The following is a 16522-nucleotide window of genomic DNA, read 5'->3' on the forward strand; positions in this document are numbered from 1 at the left end:
GCGTACCCCAAAACGAAAGGCAGGGACAGTCTCCACAATTACCAGGATCTTAAGGCTCAAGGTGAGAAACTACAAATCCCAGGATGCAGTGCTGCCTCAGCGCAACACGACAGTACCCAGTACCCGCCATAGAAACTACAAACCCCAGGATGCAGTGCTGCTTCATAACTACCCCCCACCACCCACCACCACCTCTTTGAGGATGCGGTTCCCGAGGAAATCAGATCAGGGTTGGCGCTGCATACTGGGAATCAGAAGACTCAGAATAGGATTGGTTGAGACTCGCCAGGGACCGCCGCCCTCGCAGGCTGGCCTGAGGGAAAGGGGAGGGGGCGCTGCGCACTTCCTGTAGACGCCGGCAGGCGACGGACTCACTGCGACTCCGCCTCACTAGGTACTAATCTCCCGCGCGTCGTAGAAAACGTCCGTGACCCAGCGGAAGTGATTCCCCTCCAACTGCCCCGGAACCCACGGCGGCAGGCAGCTGGGGGTGGGGGGGGTGGCCCTGGTGTAGGGGCTGTAGCGGTGCGCGGGGACCCGGTGCGGTGGCTGCGGTGGCTGCGGGGCTGACGAGTGAGTCTGGGATGGGAATGGAGCTGGGGTGGGAACGGAGCTCTGGGCTCGCGGAGGTGGGGACGAGGGAGGCTCGTACTGGGCGCGCTCGCAACCCCACTTCCCACCCCTTCCCATTTGGGCGGGGAAGGAACGGAAGATCTTCACCTCTCCCGGCCTCTTCAGCTCCTGGTTTGGGGGAGGGGAGAGGAGGGTGGCCGGACCTTTCCTGGCGCCGCTCGGTGGGCTTAGAAAAGGGTGGAAGGAGGGGCGGTGGCCTGCGAGATTGGGCCTCCTTGGGGCTAAGCGCGGGGAGGGTGGAGTTAGGAAGCATGGCAGCCTTGTCGCTTTTCCTTTTTGCTTTCCCTGGGTGCACTCCGATTCGTCCTTTTCTTGGAGTGAGCCCCTAGTCGTAGGAGAGGGCCCTCGCTCTTTCCAGCTGCAGGTCCCCGAGAAGTTTACCTCCTGGTCAACTTGTTGGGTGATCCTGCCCGGCTTAGTGGTTTGGGGCTGCCCTGCGTCTGCCTCCCAGTCTCATTTCAAAGGAGGTATCTCGTGTCAAGTACAGTGGCCATTAAGTTTCTCTTCTGGAACTAAAACCTTTTTAGTATACCTATGTAGTTATTTATTAGTGCGAGCATTTCTACTCTGCATCGCCTTCACTGTAGAAAACAACCGAAATCCTTTGGTTTTAAGACCTCTTTTTCAAACCGCCAAATACCCTTTTTGATCCCCGAGTATTTTTAAGTGACTGTCCTTTTCTCACTTAAGTATGAGATTTACCTAATAACTATCTACCATTCCTACATATGTATATTTATATGTACACACACATATATATGTATTTAAAGTGGAAGATGGCAGTTTCATTACCTTATGGTAATTCTGTAATAGAATTAGGCAATAGTTTGTAGTCAGAAGTTAGTCAACCCTATATATCCAGTTCCAAAGTAATATTTAGTTATATCTTATTAATCTCTTCTTCGGGTTTTTTTGGGTAGATTTCTCAGTACTAGAAAATAATCTGGATCTTTGTATTTACAGTGATACGTGTTAATGCATTTTAGCTAACCTGTCCTAAATGTTTACTGTTTCATTATTAAATATGATCAGAAAAGGCCTACCTAGTGACACTTGAAATTTCAAGCCTTGATGATTAAGAAAACAGTAGTGCCGTTCACTCACATATGTATTGAGCATCTTTTATATTCCAGGCGCTATACGAGGCCTAACCTTGTGGAGCTTGAGGAAGGAAGCTAAACATTAAGTAAGCAAAGATAGTTTCAGATGGTGATAAATGTGAAGCTAATACAGCAAAATTAGAGTTAGATTAAGTTAGAGTAACTAGGAGGGAAGTGTCTAATTTTAAGAGGGAAGTGATCAAGGTGCACCTGCCTCCCTGAGGAGTTGATGTTTTGCCTGGAGACCAAAATCATGAAGATCTGAAGGAAAAGTTTATAAGAGCAGTAACTGCAAGTAGATCTTAAGGGAGGAGTAAATTTGACCTATTATGATACTTAGAAGGCCAATATGGCTGGAGCATAATGAAGGAAAAGTGACAGGAGATGAGATCAGAGTGGTTAGCAAGGACTAAATAAGATGGAACTTTCTAGTCCATATTCTGTCTGTAAATGAGAAGCCATTAGAGGATTTTGTGCAGGGGAGTGACATCAAGTTTATGTTTTTGATGACTAGTTGCTGAGTGGCAAACTGAACGAATTGGAGGAAAATGGAGAAACCAGCTCCTAAAGAGGCTTATAGTAGTTAAGTTGAGATATCATAGCTTGAACTAGAGATGAAGAGTTGGAAGTTAGTGAGAAGTGGTCTTACTTGGAATGTAATTTGAAGACGGAGCCAAATGAATGGGTCTTATCCTTCACCCCAGGATAAAAAAATTTTGAGGAATCAACTGTTTTGCCCGAGCATCTGGGTGAACAGTAGTACCGTTTACTGAAATGAGGAAGACTGGGGAGGGTGCCCTGGCTTCTGAGGAACAAAGCAGGAGTTCTGTGTGGGATGTACTGAGTTTGATAAATGTTACACAGCTCAGACTATTTACAGTAGGCAAGTAGGCTGTTCACTACTGTTGCTCAGGGGAGAAGTCAGGCTAGGGAGCTAATCCTGGAGTCATATTTTATAGATGTTATTTAAAACTATGGACCAGAGGATATCAAGAGTATTAACAGAGAAGAGGGGAGAGCACTCTGGTCAGAGGAACAAACTGTCATGGAAGCAGAAAAGCCAGGAGGGTGTGGCAGCTGTAATACTAGGGGTATTAGGAAAGAAGGCGTAGTCAACTTAAAACCCTAAGAGTAAGATGAGTAAGTAAAATTGACCAAACGACCAAGTAAAGTAGTTGAGATTTGACAGGAGCACTTTGAATGGACTAGTGGGCCAAAAGTCTGATCAGTGTGGGTTATGGAGAAGAGGATGGTAGTGATGATGTTACAGCATTTTGACGTTTTGGTAATAGTGGCAGGACAAAGTCCTTGGATCACTGAGCTTAAGTGGGAAGGTTGGCCTTGGATAGGAAGGATGATTTTTATACAACTTTTGAATACACAGGAAGGCGGACAGTATAGTGTAGTGTATGGATGCAGGTAGGATGAAATTGGAAAGACAAGACAGTGAATGTGATTTGTTTCTGTTTTCTTGGTGAAGTAAGTCAAGTTGTCAGGGTAGGGAGGAGAGGGGTGTTGGAGATTTAGGAGAAGCTGTAAATTTTCTCAGATAGGAAAGCCAGTTTACTAGGTAGGAGGATCACTACAACACCAAGTACCTGTCTAAAGTGTGTGGTCAGTAAATTTAAAATGAGACCAGTCAGAATGGTTGCGACTTTTTCTTCAGTCAATTCAGCTCTGTGGTTGAGGCCTGAGCTTAGGTGGAGAATCAGGTTTGGCCAGGGGTGGGATTTGGGTGGGTAGCTCCATCAGAGGAGTGGGCAGGGAGTTGGTTAAAGGGCTGTGAGGCATGCATGGTGCCAATCCGGGTGAATTCTTAACAGTGGGATGAAGCAAAGTCAGGATTTATTTTATATTTATTTTTTTTAGTCCATCATTTAAGAATGTACTGCCTGTGTTTTCTTCTAGGAGTTTTATGATTTTAGGATTTATATTTAAGTATGTAATCCATTTTTGAGTTTATTTTTGTGTATAGTGTAAGAAAGTCCAGTTTGATTCTTTTGCATGTATCAGTCCAGTTTTCCCAACATCATTTGTTGAGGAGGTTGTCTTTTTCCCATTGTGTATCTGTCTCTTTTGTCAGAGATTAACTGACCATGTAAGTATGGACTCATTTCTGGGCTCTCTATTCTGTTGATTTGTGTGATTGTTTTTGCATATTGTTTTGATTACTGTAGCTTATAGTATAGTTTGAAATCAGGGAGTGTGGTACTTCCAGCTCTGTTCTTCTTTCTCAAGATTGTTTTGGCTGTTTGGGGTTATTTTTATGCATTTTGTTTTTCTGCAGAAAATATAAGATTAATAGGTGAGAAGCCACTTATTTTACATAAATGGCATCAAACTATGTATCATTCTAATCTGCTTTTTAAAAAATTAAGTTATCTTGGTGCCATTTCCATGTTATGACATATATAGATTTAACTTATTCCTTTTCACTACCCCATAATATTTTATAAGTATATACTATTTTTATTTAGTATCACTTATTTCCCCTCACCTCCAAAACTTGATTCTTAGCAAGTTTTAATGTTTTAGTTTTTGTTTTCCTTATCATTGGGATTAAGCATTTTTATACAGGTCTATGAGCTATTTGTGTTTTTACTTCTGCTATTTTTCCAGAGATCAGTGGGGGTTTTTTTGTTTTTTAAACATTTGGGTCTTTAATCTGTAGTGGTTTTATTTATTTATTTATTTATTTTTATTTTGGGGGAAGAGGTAATTAGGTTTATTTATTTTAATGGAGTTATTGGGGATTGAACCTAGGACCTTGTGCATGCTAAGCACACACTCTACCACTGAGCTGTACCCTCCCTCTGTAGTGTATTTTTGTAAGTGATGTCAGTTAGACATCTAACCTTATTTTTCTCCAAGTAAATAGCCAATGTAAAAAGGCAAAAAGACACAAAGAATAGACTTGTTCTCACTTACTTAGATAATCTAGACAAGTCAACTGAAAAAACTATTAGAACTAGTAAGAGTTCTGTGAAGATGATGGAATATAAGACCAACTTACTGAATTTAAAAGATTTTCTTTAAAACACCAATAACTTTTCAGAAAGTATAATAGGAAAACAGATCCCATTCATAATGGGAACTGTAAAATACCTAAAAGTAGACCTCACACAAAATGTGTAATAACAAAATGGGCCTGGCCCAGCCATTTAGCAAAACATGTTTATCACACTATTGTAATTAAAACAGGGGGGATAGTGGTCAGGTATAAACAGATTGATAGAGCAGAATACAGTGTAGAAATCCATGTAGTAATATAATATATGATAAAAGTAACATTTCAAATCAGAAGAGCAATGGGCTCTTCAAAGATCTTTTTGGTGTTCAATGGTACTAGGTTAAAAACTGATTTCAGTGTAGGCCCTAGACCTACCTAGAATTCTCACTATTTGTTACCAAAAAATAAAAAACTAAAAGAACAATGTTTATATATAACACTCTAAAAGTACGACATCAGACTTCTGTTCATGTCTTCTGCTTAGAACTATTCTCAACCCACTATTCAACCACTTCCTTTTGCCTACCTTATTCATATTTCCAGAACTCAGCTCTGTTATGGAGTAGATGTTCAACTGTTCACCCTGAGATTTTTGTAGCACCAAACTTAGATTTGTATAGGTTATTTGTGGGTTAAGTTCAAATTTAATCATATTTCAAATATTTTTAACTTCTATCTAGGAGTCAGGATTTACGCTTAACTATTAATGTTGATTTACTCTTTTTTTGTTAGTGATGGGGAGTTCCCTCCCCCTGCCACCTTTAACTCTTGTATAAATGATGGAATTGATTTACTATATTAAGAAGTCCGTACAAAAACTGTTGCTACCCACAGGCCTTCTAAGATGTGACTGTTTGTGGTTGCTTAGCTACTACTAGTTAAATAAACATCCTAGATGTTTCATTCTGGAGATTTTCCAGAGAAAAGTTGGCATTTGAAATTCTTGTTCTTTTAGCTTTTCTAGCATTTTTCCCTTTTTTGTTTTTTAGAAGAATGAGTACAAAGCAGTATGAACAGAAGAAAGTAAGAATGACTGATAAATTTTTTAATCGCCTACTATTATTACCATAAAATGACATAGTACTATTTTTAAATTTTAGATAACTATCTAGGGATTTATATCAGCTCCCCTCAGCAGTAGTGGAAAAGAAGTTTTAACAGGAGCCAGAATTTATTACCATGGCAGTATAGAATAATGGAAGAGAATGTGGGCTCCAAAGCAAACATACCTAGGTTTAAATTCTCATGTTGCCACTTAAGCTGTAGAAGTCTTGAGCAAGTAGCAGCCTCTTAGTGTTTACTCATCTCTAAAATGGGAATAGTAATTCCCCTGTGGAAGTGTTGTTTTGAAATAACATAATGTATGTAAGGCATTTAGTGCAATGTTTATACTTACTAGGTCCTCAGATTGTTGGTAGTAATGGATATGCTGTTTTCCTGATAACGACATAAAAATAATATTGGTATAAATAAAATCTTCCTTTGAAATCCTGTTAAAGTATAAATTATTGAAAACGTGAGCTCTTCACCTTTAGCAATCATTTCATTTGTAAAATTTAAAATTTCTCAAAAATTATTAATTTTTTTACCACTTCATTGTTAAATCTCAGAATTTCAGTAGCTTCTTTGCAGAAGGAATGGAACAGTAAAATGTATTACAGGTGTGCACACTTACATAAGAAAAAGGCAGGCTTCTTCTTTTTCATTCTCATGAAAGCTACTTCATGTCCTTGGATTTATCATGTTGTCATTCATTTACTTTAGTATCTAGTAGATACAGTATACAGAGATGATTAAGACCAAGAATCTCCTTCAAGTTCAGTTCAGCACCTAAGTAATGTCTGTATTTTTAAACTGTTGTCAGAATAGTTACCATAAAAGGGGGGCAGGGGGAGGGGTATGGGGAACAGACCTGTAGTTAGAGTTTACTGTCCTGGAGGTCATTGTCTTTTCTCAGATGTTCAGAAACTTGAGACTGTTCCATACTATGGTTGTTGGGAAACTCCTGCATAGCAGAGAGAGTCCTTGCACTTGTAACACCAAGGACACATTAAATAATAATGGGTGAAAACCTGTTATTCTGGCATTAATCTTGTTATATTTTTAGGAAACTGCTAAAGTTCCTGTGGACGCAAAGTAGAATTTCATAAGAACATAATGGGTAAGTTGTATAAAAGTAATTTTGTACTTCAATTAGGTGAAGCTGGTTTTTCTTCTCAAACATAGGCCTTTGAAGTCACTGAATGCGTGTAAGAAAATAGAGTAGACTGATGTTAGTTGTCTAAATCAAAAACTTATGTTTCACTACATATTTCTGAAAGGCAGATCAGTAACTTTATTTTGCCAAATTTAATTTGTGATTGCTAGTGAATAATTGTACCTTAAGAAATTAGAAACTTTCCCAACAGACATATAAAATGGTTTAGCTTGCAGAAAATACTAGAATTATAAATTTAAATAATTGATAATTATTTTTGTGTTCTCAGAGGTTGGCAAAAACTGCTAGAAATCTGTATGCTTGAATTGTATATAATTTAGAAGTTACTTGCATTTTTATGAGTCCCCTAGCTTTTTATTATGAAAAATTGCTAGAATAATACACTATACCCTTCACCAATTATTAACCTTTTGCCACATTTGCTTTTTCTGTATGTATATATGTATGTGTTTATAAACCTACATATACACACACGAACACATAAGCTTTTTCTATACGATTTATTTAGTTGTACATGTAACACTGCATACCTAAATACTTTAGCATGTGTCTCCTTAGTCCATATTCAAAATTTCAGTTTTTTCAATAGTGTTCTTTACAGAAGTTTATTATTTTAAATCTAGGATCCAGTCAAGGATTACTTACTGCATTAATTTGTCTCTTTGGTCTCCTTTAAACTGTTCTATTCTTGGGTGGGGTTAGGAGTGAGGTTTTTCATGACACTTAAATTTAGATTTGTCTGAGTATTTCCTACTGATTAGATTCAGATTAAATATTTTTGGCAGCAGTAGTACATAGGCGATTTTGTTATTAATCTCAGTTTTAGAGATTTCTAAATTACTAGCAAATCGGTAAGTGGATGCTTTGAGCAGTACTTCAGCTTCATCTTCTATTCTCTCTAAGGCTTCCTAAGTTTTTAGAATAAGCCTTAAGATATTTTCTTTCAAATATCAGTAACCATAAAAATTAAAATCCTGTCAGTACAAAATTGTAAAGTTATATACATGGGAAAAGATGTTAAATGGATATACAGAAATACGTACTCTCCCCCAAAAGTTATGTTGAGCCAGCTCCTGCAGCTGAAGCCAGCGTAGTGGCAGTGGGAGTAGCTGGTAGCAGAGTGACATCTACAAACTGTCTCCTCATCTCTACTTTGAATTTTTAAAGACTGATATTTGTCTATATTCATTACTTAAGTCATGCAGTAATTTAAACTGGGCAGTAAAATGTTTTGATCGTTGTTTTTATGGATCAAGAGCAAAATGCTGAATAAAGGAAGCTCTAGCTTAAAATTTGAGGCTTGTCAGAAGTTCATCTCACGTGGCACATAACAGTTGTCTTCAAAAACACACTATGCATCTTGTTTTTAAAATGAGTATTTCGCATGATAGAATTAAAGTCTTACTACTTGAATTTTTTTTTAGTCTTCATAATCGAATGTGCTGCTATGTTTACTAATTGTTAATACTTGATTGAAAAATACTGGTAAATTTTCATCTAAAGTAATATCCTTGAATGTAGAGTTTATTCTGACATTGGAAAATATTTAGAGAATAATACAAGGAGTCAAAAACTTTAAAATCTTAGTGGCTGTTACCCTCAGAAATGTTTCTGGTCTGAGTTACTGAAATATTAGCTATGGTAAGCCTGTTTATTTTTAATAAAGTTTGCAATTCAAAATCATTATCCTACTTTACTTTAGATGGAGAAGAGAAAACCTATGGTGGCTGTGAAGGCCCTGATGCCATGTATGTCAAATTGATATCTTCGGATGGTCATGAATTTATTGTAAAAAGAGAACATGCGCTAACATCAGGAACAATAAAAGCCATGTTGAGTGGCCCAGGTAGGTACATTTCTTTATTTTCTCTTAATATAGCTTCACTTTTAGTGTCTGATGAATATGTTCTTAAATTGAATTAAATGACTCATAACATTAGAAGAAAGAGAGACAGCAACTTTTCTAACATTAATTATTGCATGATTATGTTACATTGAAAAAAGTGGTTTCTGCTATTTCTTGTTTTCAGTTATTTACCCTAGTTTCAGTTAGACCAAATTGATTATTTTGTAATCGGAGGGATCATTTCCCTACATTAGTTTCCATGGTCGATTTCTTCGCCACAGGACTCTGATTGTTGATCTGTGCTCCTGGTTACATGCGAAGTTTATCTATAGATGTTACCGCCTCCCAAATGTCTATTCTTAACAGTTTACCTCAAAAATTTTTTTCTTGAAAATTGGAATTTCTGGAGCATACAGTCATTTTATGTTTAACTTCTGGAGGATGCTGAACTGTTTGCCCAGTGGCTGAACCATTTTACATTCCTACCAGCAATGTATGAGGATTCCAGTTTCTCCACATACTCATTCACATTTTCCATTTTTCTAATTCTAGCCATCTCAGTGGGTGTGAAGTGCTACATGTCTCCTTGTACGTTTGATTAGCAATTCCCTAGTGACTAATGATGTTGAAAATATCTTAAAGTGCTTGCTGGTCATTTGTACATCTTTTGAGAAATATCTATTCTGTTCTGTTGCCTATTTTTTAATTGACTTGTCTTTTTTATTGCTGTTAATGAGTTCTTTATAAATTCTGGACACTAGACATGAGTTGGAATTATTTTCTCCATTCTGTAGGTTGTCTTTTTTCTTGATAATGTCTTTTGATGCACAGAAGCTTTTTACTCTGATGAAATCCAGTTTATCTGTTTTCCCTTTGTTTGTGATTTTTGGAGTCCTATCTAAAAATCCATTGCCAAATTCGATGTCATGAAGATTTACCCCTATGTTTTCTTAATAGATTTGTGTCTTAAGTTCTTAACATTGATGTCTTTGATTTTAAGTTAATTTTTGTATATAGTGTGAATCAGCTTCATTCTTGTGCATGTGAACATCCTAATGCCATTGTTGAAAAGACCATACTTTCCTCCATTGAATAGTCTTGGCATCCTTGTTGATAATCAGTTGACCACATACGTGCAGGTTTATCTCTGTTCTCTTCCATTGATCTATATATCTGTCCTTAAGCCAGTATGGCACTATTTTGATTACTGTAGCTTTGTAGTAAGTTTTGAAATTGGGAAGTGTGAGGCCCCTGTGTTTGTTTCTCCTTTTCAAAATTGTTTTGCCTATTTGGGATCCTTTGCAATTCCTTTTCTATTTTTTTTTTAATATGGAGATTTTAGAACATACACAGAAGTGGCAAGAATAGCATGACACACCTCCATGTACCCATCGACCAACTTCAGTTGTTATCAACATTTTGCCAATCTTGTTTTGTCTATTACACTCACCTTTTTAAAGAAGTATTTCAAGCAAATTCCTGACATTAAGTCATTTCACTCGCAACATCTATGATAGTCCTCTGTGACTTCCCTTTTCTTCAGACCATCAGTTTTACTAGAAACAAAGTTATTTGTGTACTGTCCACATCCAGATTAGACTAAGTCATGTTTCATCTTTTACACTCATAATTAGAACCCTAGAGGCTTGATTAGAATCCAGTTCATTTTTCTAACAAGAATACTTTATAGGCGGTACTAGTATATTTCTATCGTATCACATATTTTAGCAATGTCAAGATTGATTGGTGGGTTTCAGGGTTAAGCTGATTTGTCCATGAGCAATTCCGTAGTCAGACTGTCACATAATAGTTTTAGCATTCACTGTAGTAATTGCTGAAATTTACTTCAGTTGGAATTACAAAACAGGGGTTTTCTAGTTCTGTAATTTCTTCTACATTTATTAGTTCGAATTCTCCTTTAAAGAACTTTTGGGTTACCCTGAAATACAGTCTGTCAAGGAAAAAAAAGGTAAATGCTTGATTGTTTTCCCTTCACATACAATTTTTCAGAGTTATGAATTGGTTCTCCAGCATCCTCCAGTCGTAAGGAGTGTTTTATTTGTGTTTTTGCATTTATACTTTTTAGATATGATTTTTCAGTCCAGTGCAGTCATTCTCACTGATGCTCAGATTTGCTCCATTTTGATGCCAGAGGGAGCACATCAGGTTGGCTCCTGTGTCCTTCTGACGTGGCTCTATGAGTCTTGGATAGCTGTACTTTCTGAATAACAAAATTTCTCAGGTTCATTTTATACATTATTCCTCAATACTGGAAACAACCATTTTTCTAAAGAGCCCTGTTTTTGTTTTTAGTGAAAAGTCTTACTGTAAGACCCCACTCTAGGTGCTAGCAAGTACTCATTGTCAACCAATGGACAATTACTGGAAAAGTTTTAAAATGCTACATTCTCAGAAAGTATATTTTCCTGCTTTTTATATTCAGTACACAGTGCCAAGAAAATACTTTCTCCCTATGGTAAGGGCTAAATTATGTAACCTTTACATAGCTAAAGAAATTTTGGGAGATCACTGAAAACAGTTTATGAACTTACTAAACAAAGGGAAGTAGCCGATGAGGAGATTTCTTTGTTTCTACTCTGAAATCAGAGCTAGATAGATCGTTTGATGCTAGTTGGATTTTTTTTCTTTTCACATTTTATTGGTTTGCTAGGGCTGCCATAAAAAGTACCACTGACTAGATGATTTAAACAACAGAAATTTATTTTCTTACAATTCTGGAAGGTGGAAATGTGAGATCAAGGTGTTGTCAGGGTTGGCTGCTTCTGAGGCCTCTCTGCTTGCCTTGGAGATGACTGTCTTCTCCCTACGTCTTCACATTGTCTTACCTCTGTGTGTCCGCAACCTAAATGCCTGTCCTTATAAGGATGCCAGTCATACTGGATTGAGGCCCACCATCATAACCCTGCTTTGCCTTAATTACCTATTTCCAAACATAGTCACATTCTGAAGTACTGGGGGTTAGGACTTAAACATGAATTTTGGAGGAACACAGTTCAGCCCATAGCAAACATATTCCTTTTCTTTTACAGGTCAGTTTGCTGAGAACGAAACTAATGAAGTCAATTTTAGAGAGATCCCTTCACATGTGCTATCAAAAGTATGCATGTATTTTACCTACAAGGTTCGGTATACTAACAGCTCCACGGAAATTCCTGAATTCCCAATTGCACCTGAAATTGCACTGGAACTGCTGATGGCTGCAAACTTCCTAGATTGTTAAATAAAATAAATTATAATAAACTGTTAACTTTTTCAGTATTTAATACCTGTAGTTCAGTTAGTAATTTTTTCATATATAGCATGTTGCCTGTGTGCAATTGAACTTTAAAGTTCATTGCAAAGCAGATTATCTTCTGTTCTTTTGCATAGCAATCAGAGTTGAAATTTGTTTGCTACATCAACAAATTAAGGACATTTTCACAAATTGAGAAATAAACAAATATGCCAATTCGTAGGTGGTTTCGCCTTATCCTTTGGATGTGAATTTTAATATTAGAGCAGTGGTGATATAGTAAATGCAGAAATTTAGGCATAATTTGAACACGTTCTACAGGTAAATAATGGGGCTACGTATTTTTATGTTTGTAGTGTTTTTTTAAAAACCTATTCTGATCTTAACAGCCATCGTTAGCATTACTAGAGTTATGCAAATAATTGCATTATAAACATGTTTATAACTTAGCCAAAATATTGATTTTTATAACTGTCAAAGACATAAGAGTTGAAATTTCTTATGTGTCTTTTGATAAACTGCAGTGTTGTTTAAGTGTATCTTGTCTTTTTGTTTATTGCTACAATTTAAGAACTTTATTTAAAAGCAATTTTGGAAAATTACTAGGTACAGCTTTTGGAACAGTGACTTTTTGAACTGTAGCCACATGGTCAACACGTAAACTACATGACTTTGGTTTCATGTGCATTGTGCATTTTAGCCAATCCAAAGTCCTGTACTTCATTGACTATGAAGTTTCCTTTGCAATATTCATTCTTCTTACATGGTCCCCTTGTTGTGATTACACTTCTGATTATTTAAATATGTTTTAAAAGAATCACTCTGAACTTTATCTAGATCCTAAGAGCAAGACTTTTCTGAACTATTCCAGTCTTCCTCCATCAAACTGAAATGTTATAAAATATGAAAATCGTGGAGAGATGCAGTGCAAATCTTATAATGCACTTTGATATAGTATATTAATTATCTTCTATTAATTAAAGTATGTTCCAATAAATATGATATCCATTATCTGGGTCTTCTACTGAAATCAAGCTTATAAAAAGTCATTCAGCTTTTATACTGAGTCAAAAAATTTTTGGAGAACTATGCCAGAGCATGTCTGCTTAGGCATGGGAAAAGCAGCACTAGAGTTGGGTGTATTGTTGTCTCTATCAGTAGTAAAACAAAGCGTAATTATAGGGCCTATAAATTCAAATCTTCAGCTTAGTTCAAGACTGGTTTAACATGGACCAGTTTTTCTGGAACTTGCGAAAACCATAAACAACCAAGATCTATAAAAGTAATTTTTCCTCTTAGAAGACCTTATATTGTGCTTTCCAGCTTATTGAAAGCAATTAAATATAAATGTTAATTGCATATATTTTAGTAACTTATTAAGACATACTGGTACATATTTTAGTATAGAAGATTACCAAGTACAAGAATTATCTTCTGCTACTTGGTGACAAATAATGCCAGTTATAAACCTAAATGTTGATCTTAAAGGTCAAGGTGATAGCTAGAATAAAATTTAACTTTGACCCATTTTAGTAGGTTACTTTATATGTTAGATCCAGAAGTAACCTTAAGTTAAAAATACTGAAATAGAGCTGAAAGATTAGGAAAACCTGTGTATCTTGTGGCACATGATACCTGCATGTTAATAAAGACTAATGACTGAAAGGTTTGATGAACACTTGGTGTTTGATCTTTTTAGCCTTGCTTTTTCTCTTTTTCTGAGGATATACGAAGCTTCAAGACATCTTGCCGTATGATTGAATAGCAGGAATTTTTTATTTGGTTAAATTTAAGAGATGATTCTATATAGTATTGAAAACCTTCCCAGTTTTCTGACACTTGGTGATTAGCTTTTTTTAATTATGTGCAAATCTCAAGTATTTTATTTAAGCACAGAAAATATTACCACAAAATCCTTTGTTTTATTTAGTTAATATTTCACTTTTGTCTAGATTATTTTAGGCTTTTTAGATTGCTTATCTTTCATGCAATTATTGACAGATAACAGTCTCCTTTTGAAGAGCCTTTGTTATAATGAGAAATACAATTTGAGCTGACGATCAAAGAGAAATACATTTAGAGACATCTTGCTTTGTATGGAGCTGTCATCTTAGCTGTGAGTTGTTTTGCTAAATTTATCTATTCTTTCAAAATAGTGCAAAAAAATACGCTGAGAAACAATATAAAATTGACATTAAAGGTTGAAGAGTGTTTAACCCTAGTAATTCCTATCTATATAGAAAAAATTTCATACAAATTAACAAAGCTTGGATGTATTTAGACTTAGCAATTTAAAGTTGAGCTTTCGTTTAGTTTTATCTAAGTTTGTTAAAACACTTAAGATCTGGAAATCAATAGATGCCGCTGATTTTACATACGATGTTTTATTTGTAATATATAAATTGGGTTTAATTCCAGGCTAGTCATATTTGCGCCAAGATTTTATATTCCTATTAGGCTAAACTCTTAAATATTGTACCTAATGGTTTGTTGGTTTAAGCAAATATTTATTAGCCTAGAAGTATTTTGGTGTACTAGAGCACCAAGCAGAGTTAAAATGTCTAAGCTCTTGTGCTAGTGAGCCATGTGATCTCTAGCAAGGGACTGGGTCTTAATCTCACTTCTGGAAAATTTAGGAGACTGCTCTTCTATGGGGTGATATTGACAGTTTTTAATGAATAAATAAGGTTGTGTTTGCTTATTTTAAAAAAAATGAGGTTGTGATGTTGCTTAAATCCAAGATTGTAACATTACAGATGATCAGATGAGAAAAATTATAAATGAGAGAAAACAGTTTTCTTGCTGCATCTTTTAAATAAGTCTACAAATTTCAGCTTTTGCTGCTTTTGATTAGGCATTAAATACTACACACCAGTACTAAATACATTAACTAGATTAATTTAGAATCCTAATTGTTTTCTGTTGCCTGCTATATAAGGGAAATTCAGTTTTAGCTCTGATCATCATTACTTTTATGATACAAAGGGAAATTTATGTGCTGTTTTCATACCAGTATATGCAATGCCAGGTCAACCCAAAACTCAGTTTTCATTTATGCTCTAATTTAGTCATTTATCCTGAATTAGATACATATGTAATTTCTTTATTTACTCCATGTATCTTTAGCTGAAAACAGAAGACTTTTTTTTAATGCCTTGTGGAATATTCCTTTTCTTTCCTTCACGTTCCTTTAGTTGATCTCCTAAATGCGCATGCGCGCACACACACTTTTTTTTAAATTGGGAAAACTTTAAAGTTGCTTTGCGATAGAACTTATAGTCTTATTCACCAAGTTGTTCTGTAAATTTTGTATTTATGTTATTACTCTCATTTAGGACACAGGTGCATCAGAAACAGATATTTCACCCTCTTTATAGTATTGGATGCTTACAGTCATTTTTAATGTAAAAATGTTTTACATTTATCTAGATAATACATTTATATGCTAAGACCTTTATTTGCAATAGGATCTGTTGCTTCATTATTTAGAGGCACATGTATACGGTGACAGCTTATGATAAGAAAAATTCATATTTCATTAATGACTTTTTATTCAAATAGAATTGTCTAAAATCTTTTAATCTGAGCCTTCTTTTACATTATGAAGTAAAGCCTGTGACTGATTCTGCCTATGCATACCAGCTCGCCCAGATCTACTGTTAGGGTTTTTTTTTTTAATACATGAGTAGGATTTTAACTATAGGCACATTAAATTTTGATGCAGACTTATCAAATATATTTTCCTTTGGAGTCAGTATAGTGTCATCTCTGCTCTAGAAAACATCCAAGAGTCTGCCAAGTATAATTTTGAAATGGAAAGTAATTTTTCTTCAGGCCATCAAAGATAATTTTTGTCTTCCCATAATTTCATTCAGCTGTCTTTGAAAATGCACGTTTCCTTAGTTTCTTATAGCCACTATTTGAATCAGCAAATGTGCTCCTTTTTGATATTTGTTTTTTCTTTTAATGAGGATCCAAGACAAAAGTTACGGTAGTCCAAGGTCACAAGCTAATTTTCAGTGAAATTCCAGATCCAGACTGTAGTTCAAATTAGAACAAACATGGTGCTTAGATTCTTGAAATAACCTATGAATGCTACATCCAGAAAAGGAAGTCACATTTGTTAGCATATTGAAATCAACAATATACAGATGATTGAAACGGTGGAACTGAGGTAGGGAGTTAATGCATGAGGTGTGTTTATAAAATAAAATAATAAATGCTTTAAAAATATATAACATTTCTATCCAAACGAACATCCTCACTTAGTAGGGCTGTTGTTGCTCAAAAATGTTTCTGGAACATTCTGACTTTAGACCTTATAATAAATGTTGTTTTGAATAGCCTCAGTGGTGAGAGATGCTTTTCTTTAAATGTTTTGCAGTAGTCAAATGTTTTTGATCCAAACCTACTGAATAAAGATGGATGGCCATGCCAGGTCAGGAGGAAGGTATATAAAGGA

The 16522-nt window shown here is 35.8% G+C and overlaps 1 protein-coding gene across 2 annotated transcripts; it reads left to right on the top strand.

The window, feature by feature from the left end:
* The first annotated feature begins 238 nt into the window (after window positions 1-238).
* Window positions 239-16405, top strand: ELOC (elongin C). 2 transcript variants are annotated; one of them, XM_006185857.3, is made up of 4 exons: window positions 239-394; window positions 6851-6904; window positions 8664-8807; window positions 11858-16405. In XM_006185857.3, the coding sequence occupies exons 2-4, from the start codon at window positions 6901-6903 to the stop codon at window positions 12046-12048; spliced, it is 339 nt and encodes a 112-aa protein (XP_006185919.1). In that variant the 5' UTR covers window positions 239-394; window positions 6851-6900; the 3' UTR covers window positions 12049-16405. The 2 variants fall into 2 exon arrangements, with proteins under 2 accessions (XP_006185919.1, XP_032326178.1); XM_032470287.1 differs by lacking the exon at window positions 239-394 and adding an exon at window positions 437-573.
* The last annotated feature ends 117 nt before the right edge of the window (window positions 16406-16522 follow it).

Source organism: Camelus ferus, chromosome 29, assembly GCF_009834535.1.
Source record: "Camelus ferus isolate YT-003-E chromosome 29, BCGSAC_Cfer_1.0, whole genome shotgun sequence".
Classification (NCBI taxonomy): domain Eukaryota; kingdom Metazoa; phylum Chordata; class Mammalia; order Artiodactyla; family Camelidae; genus Camelus; species Camelus ferus.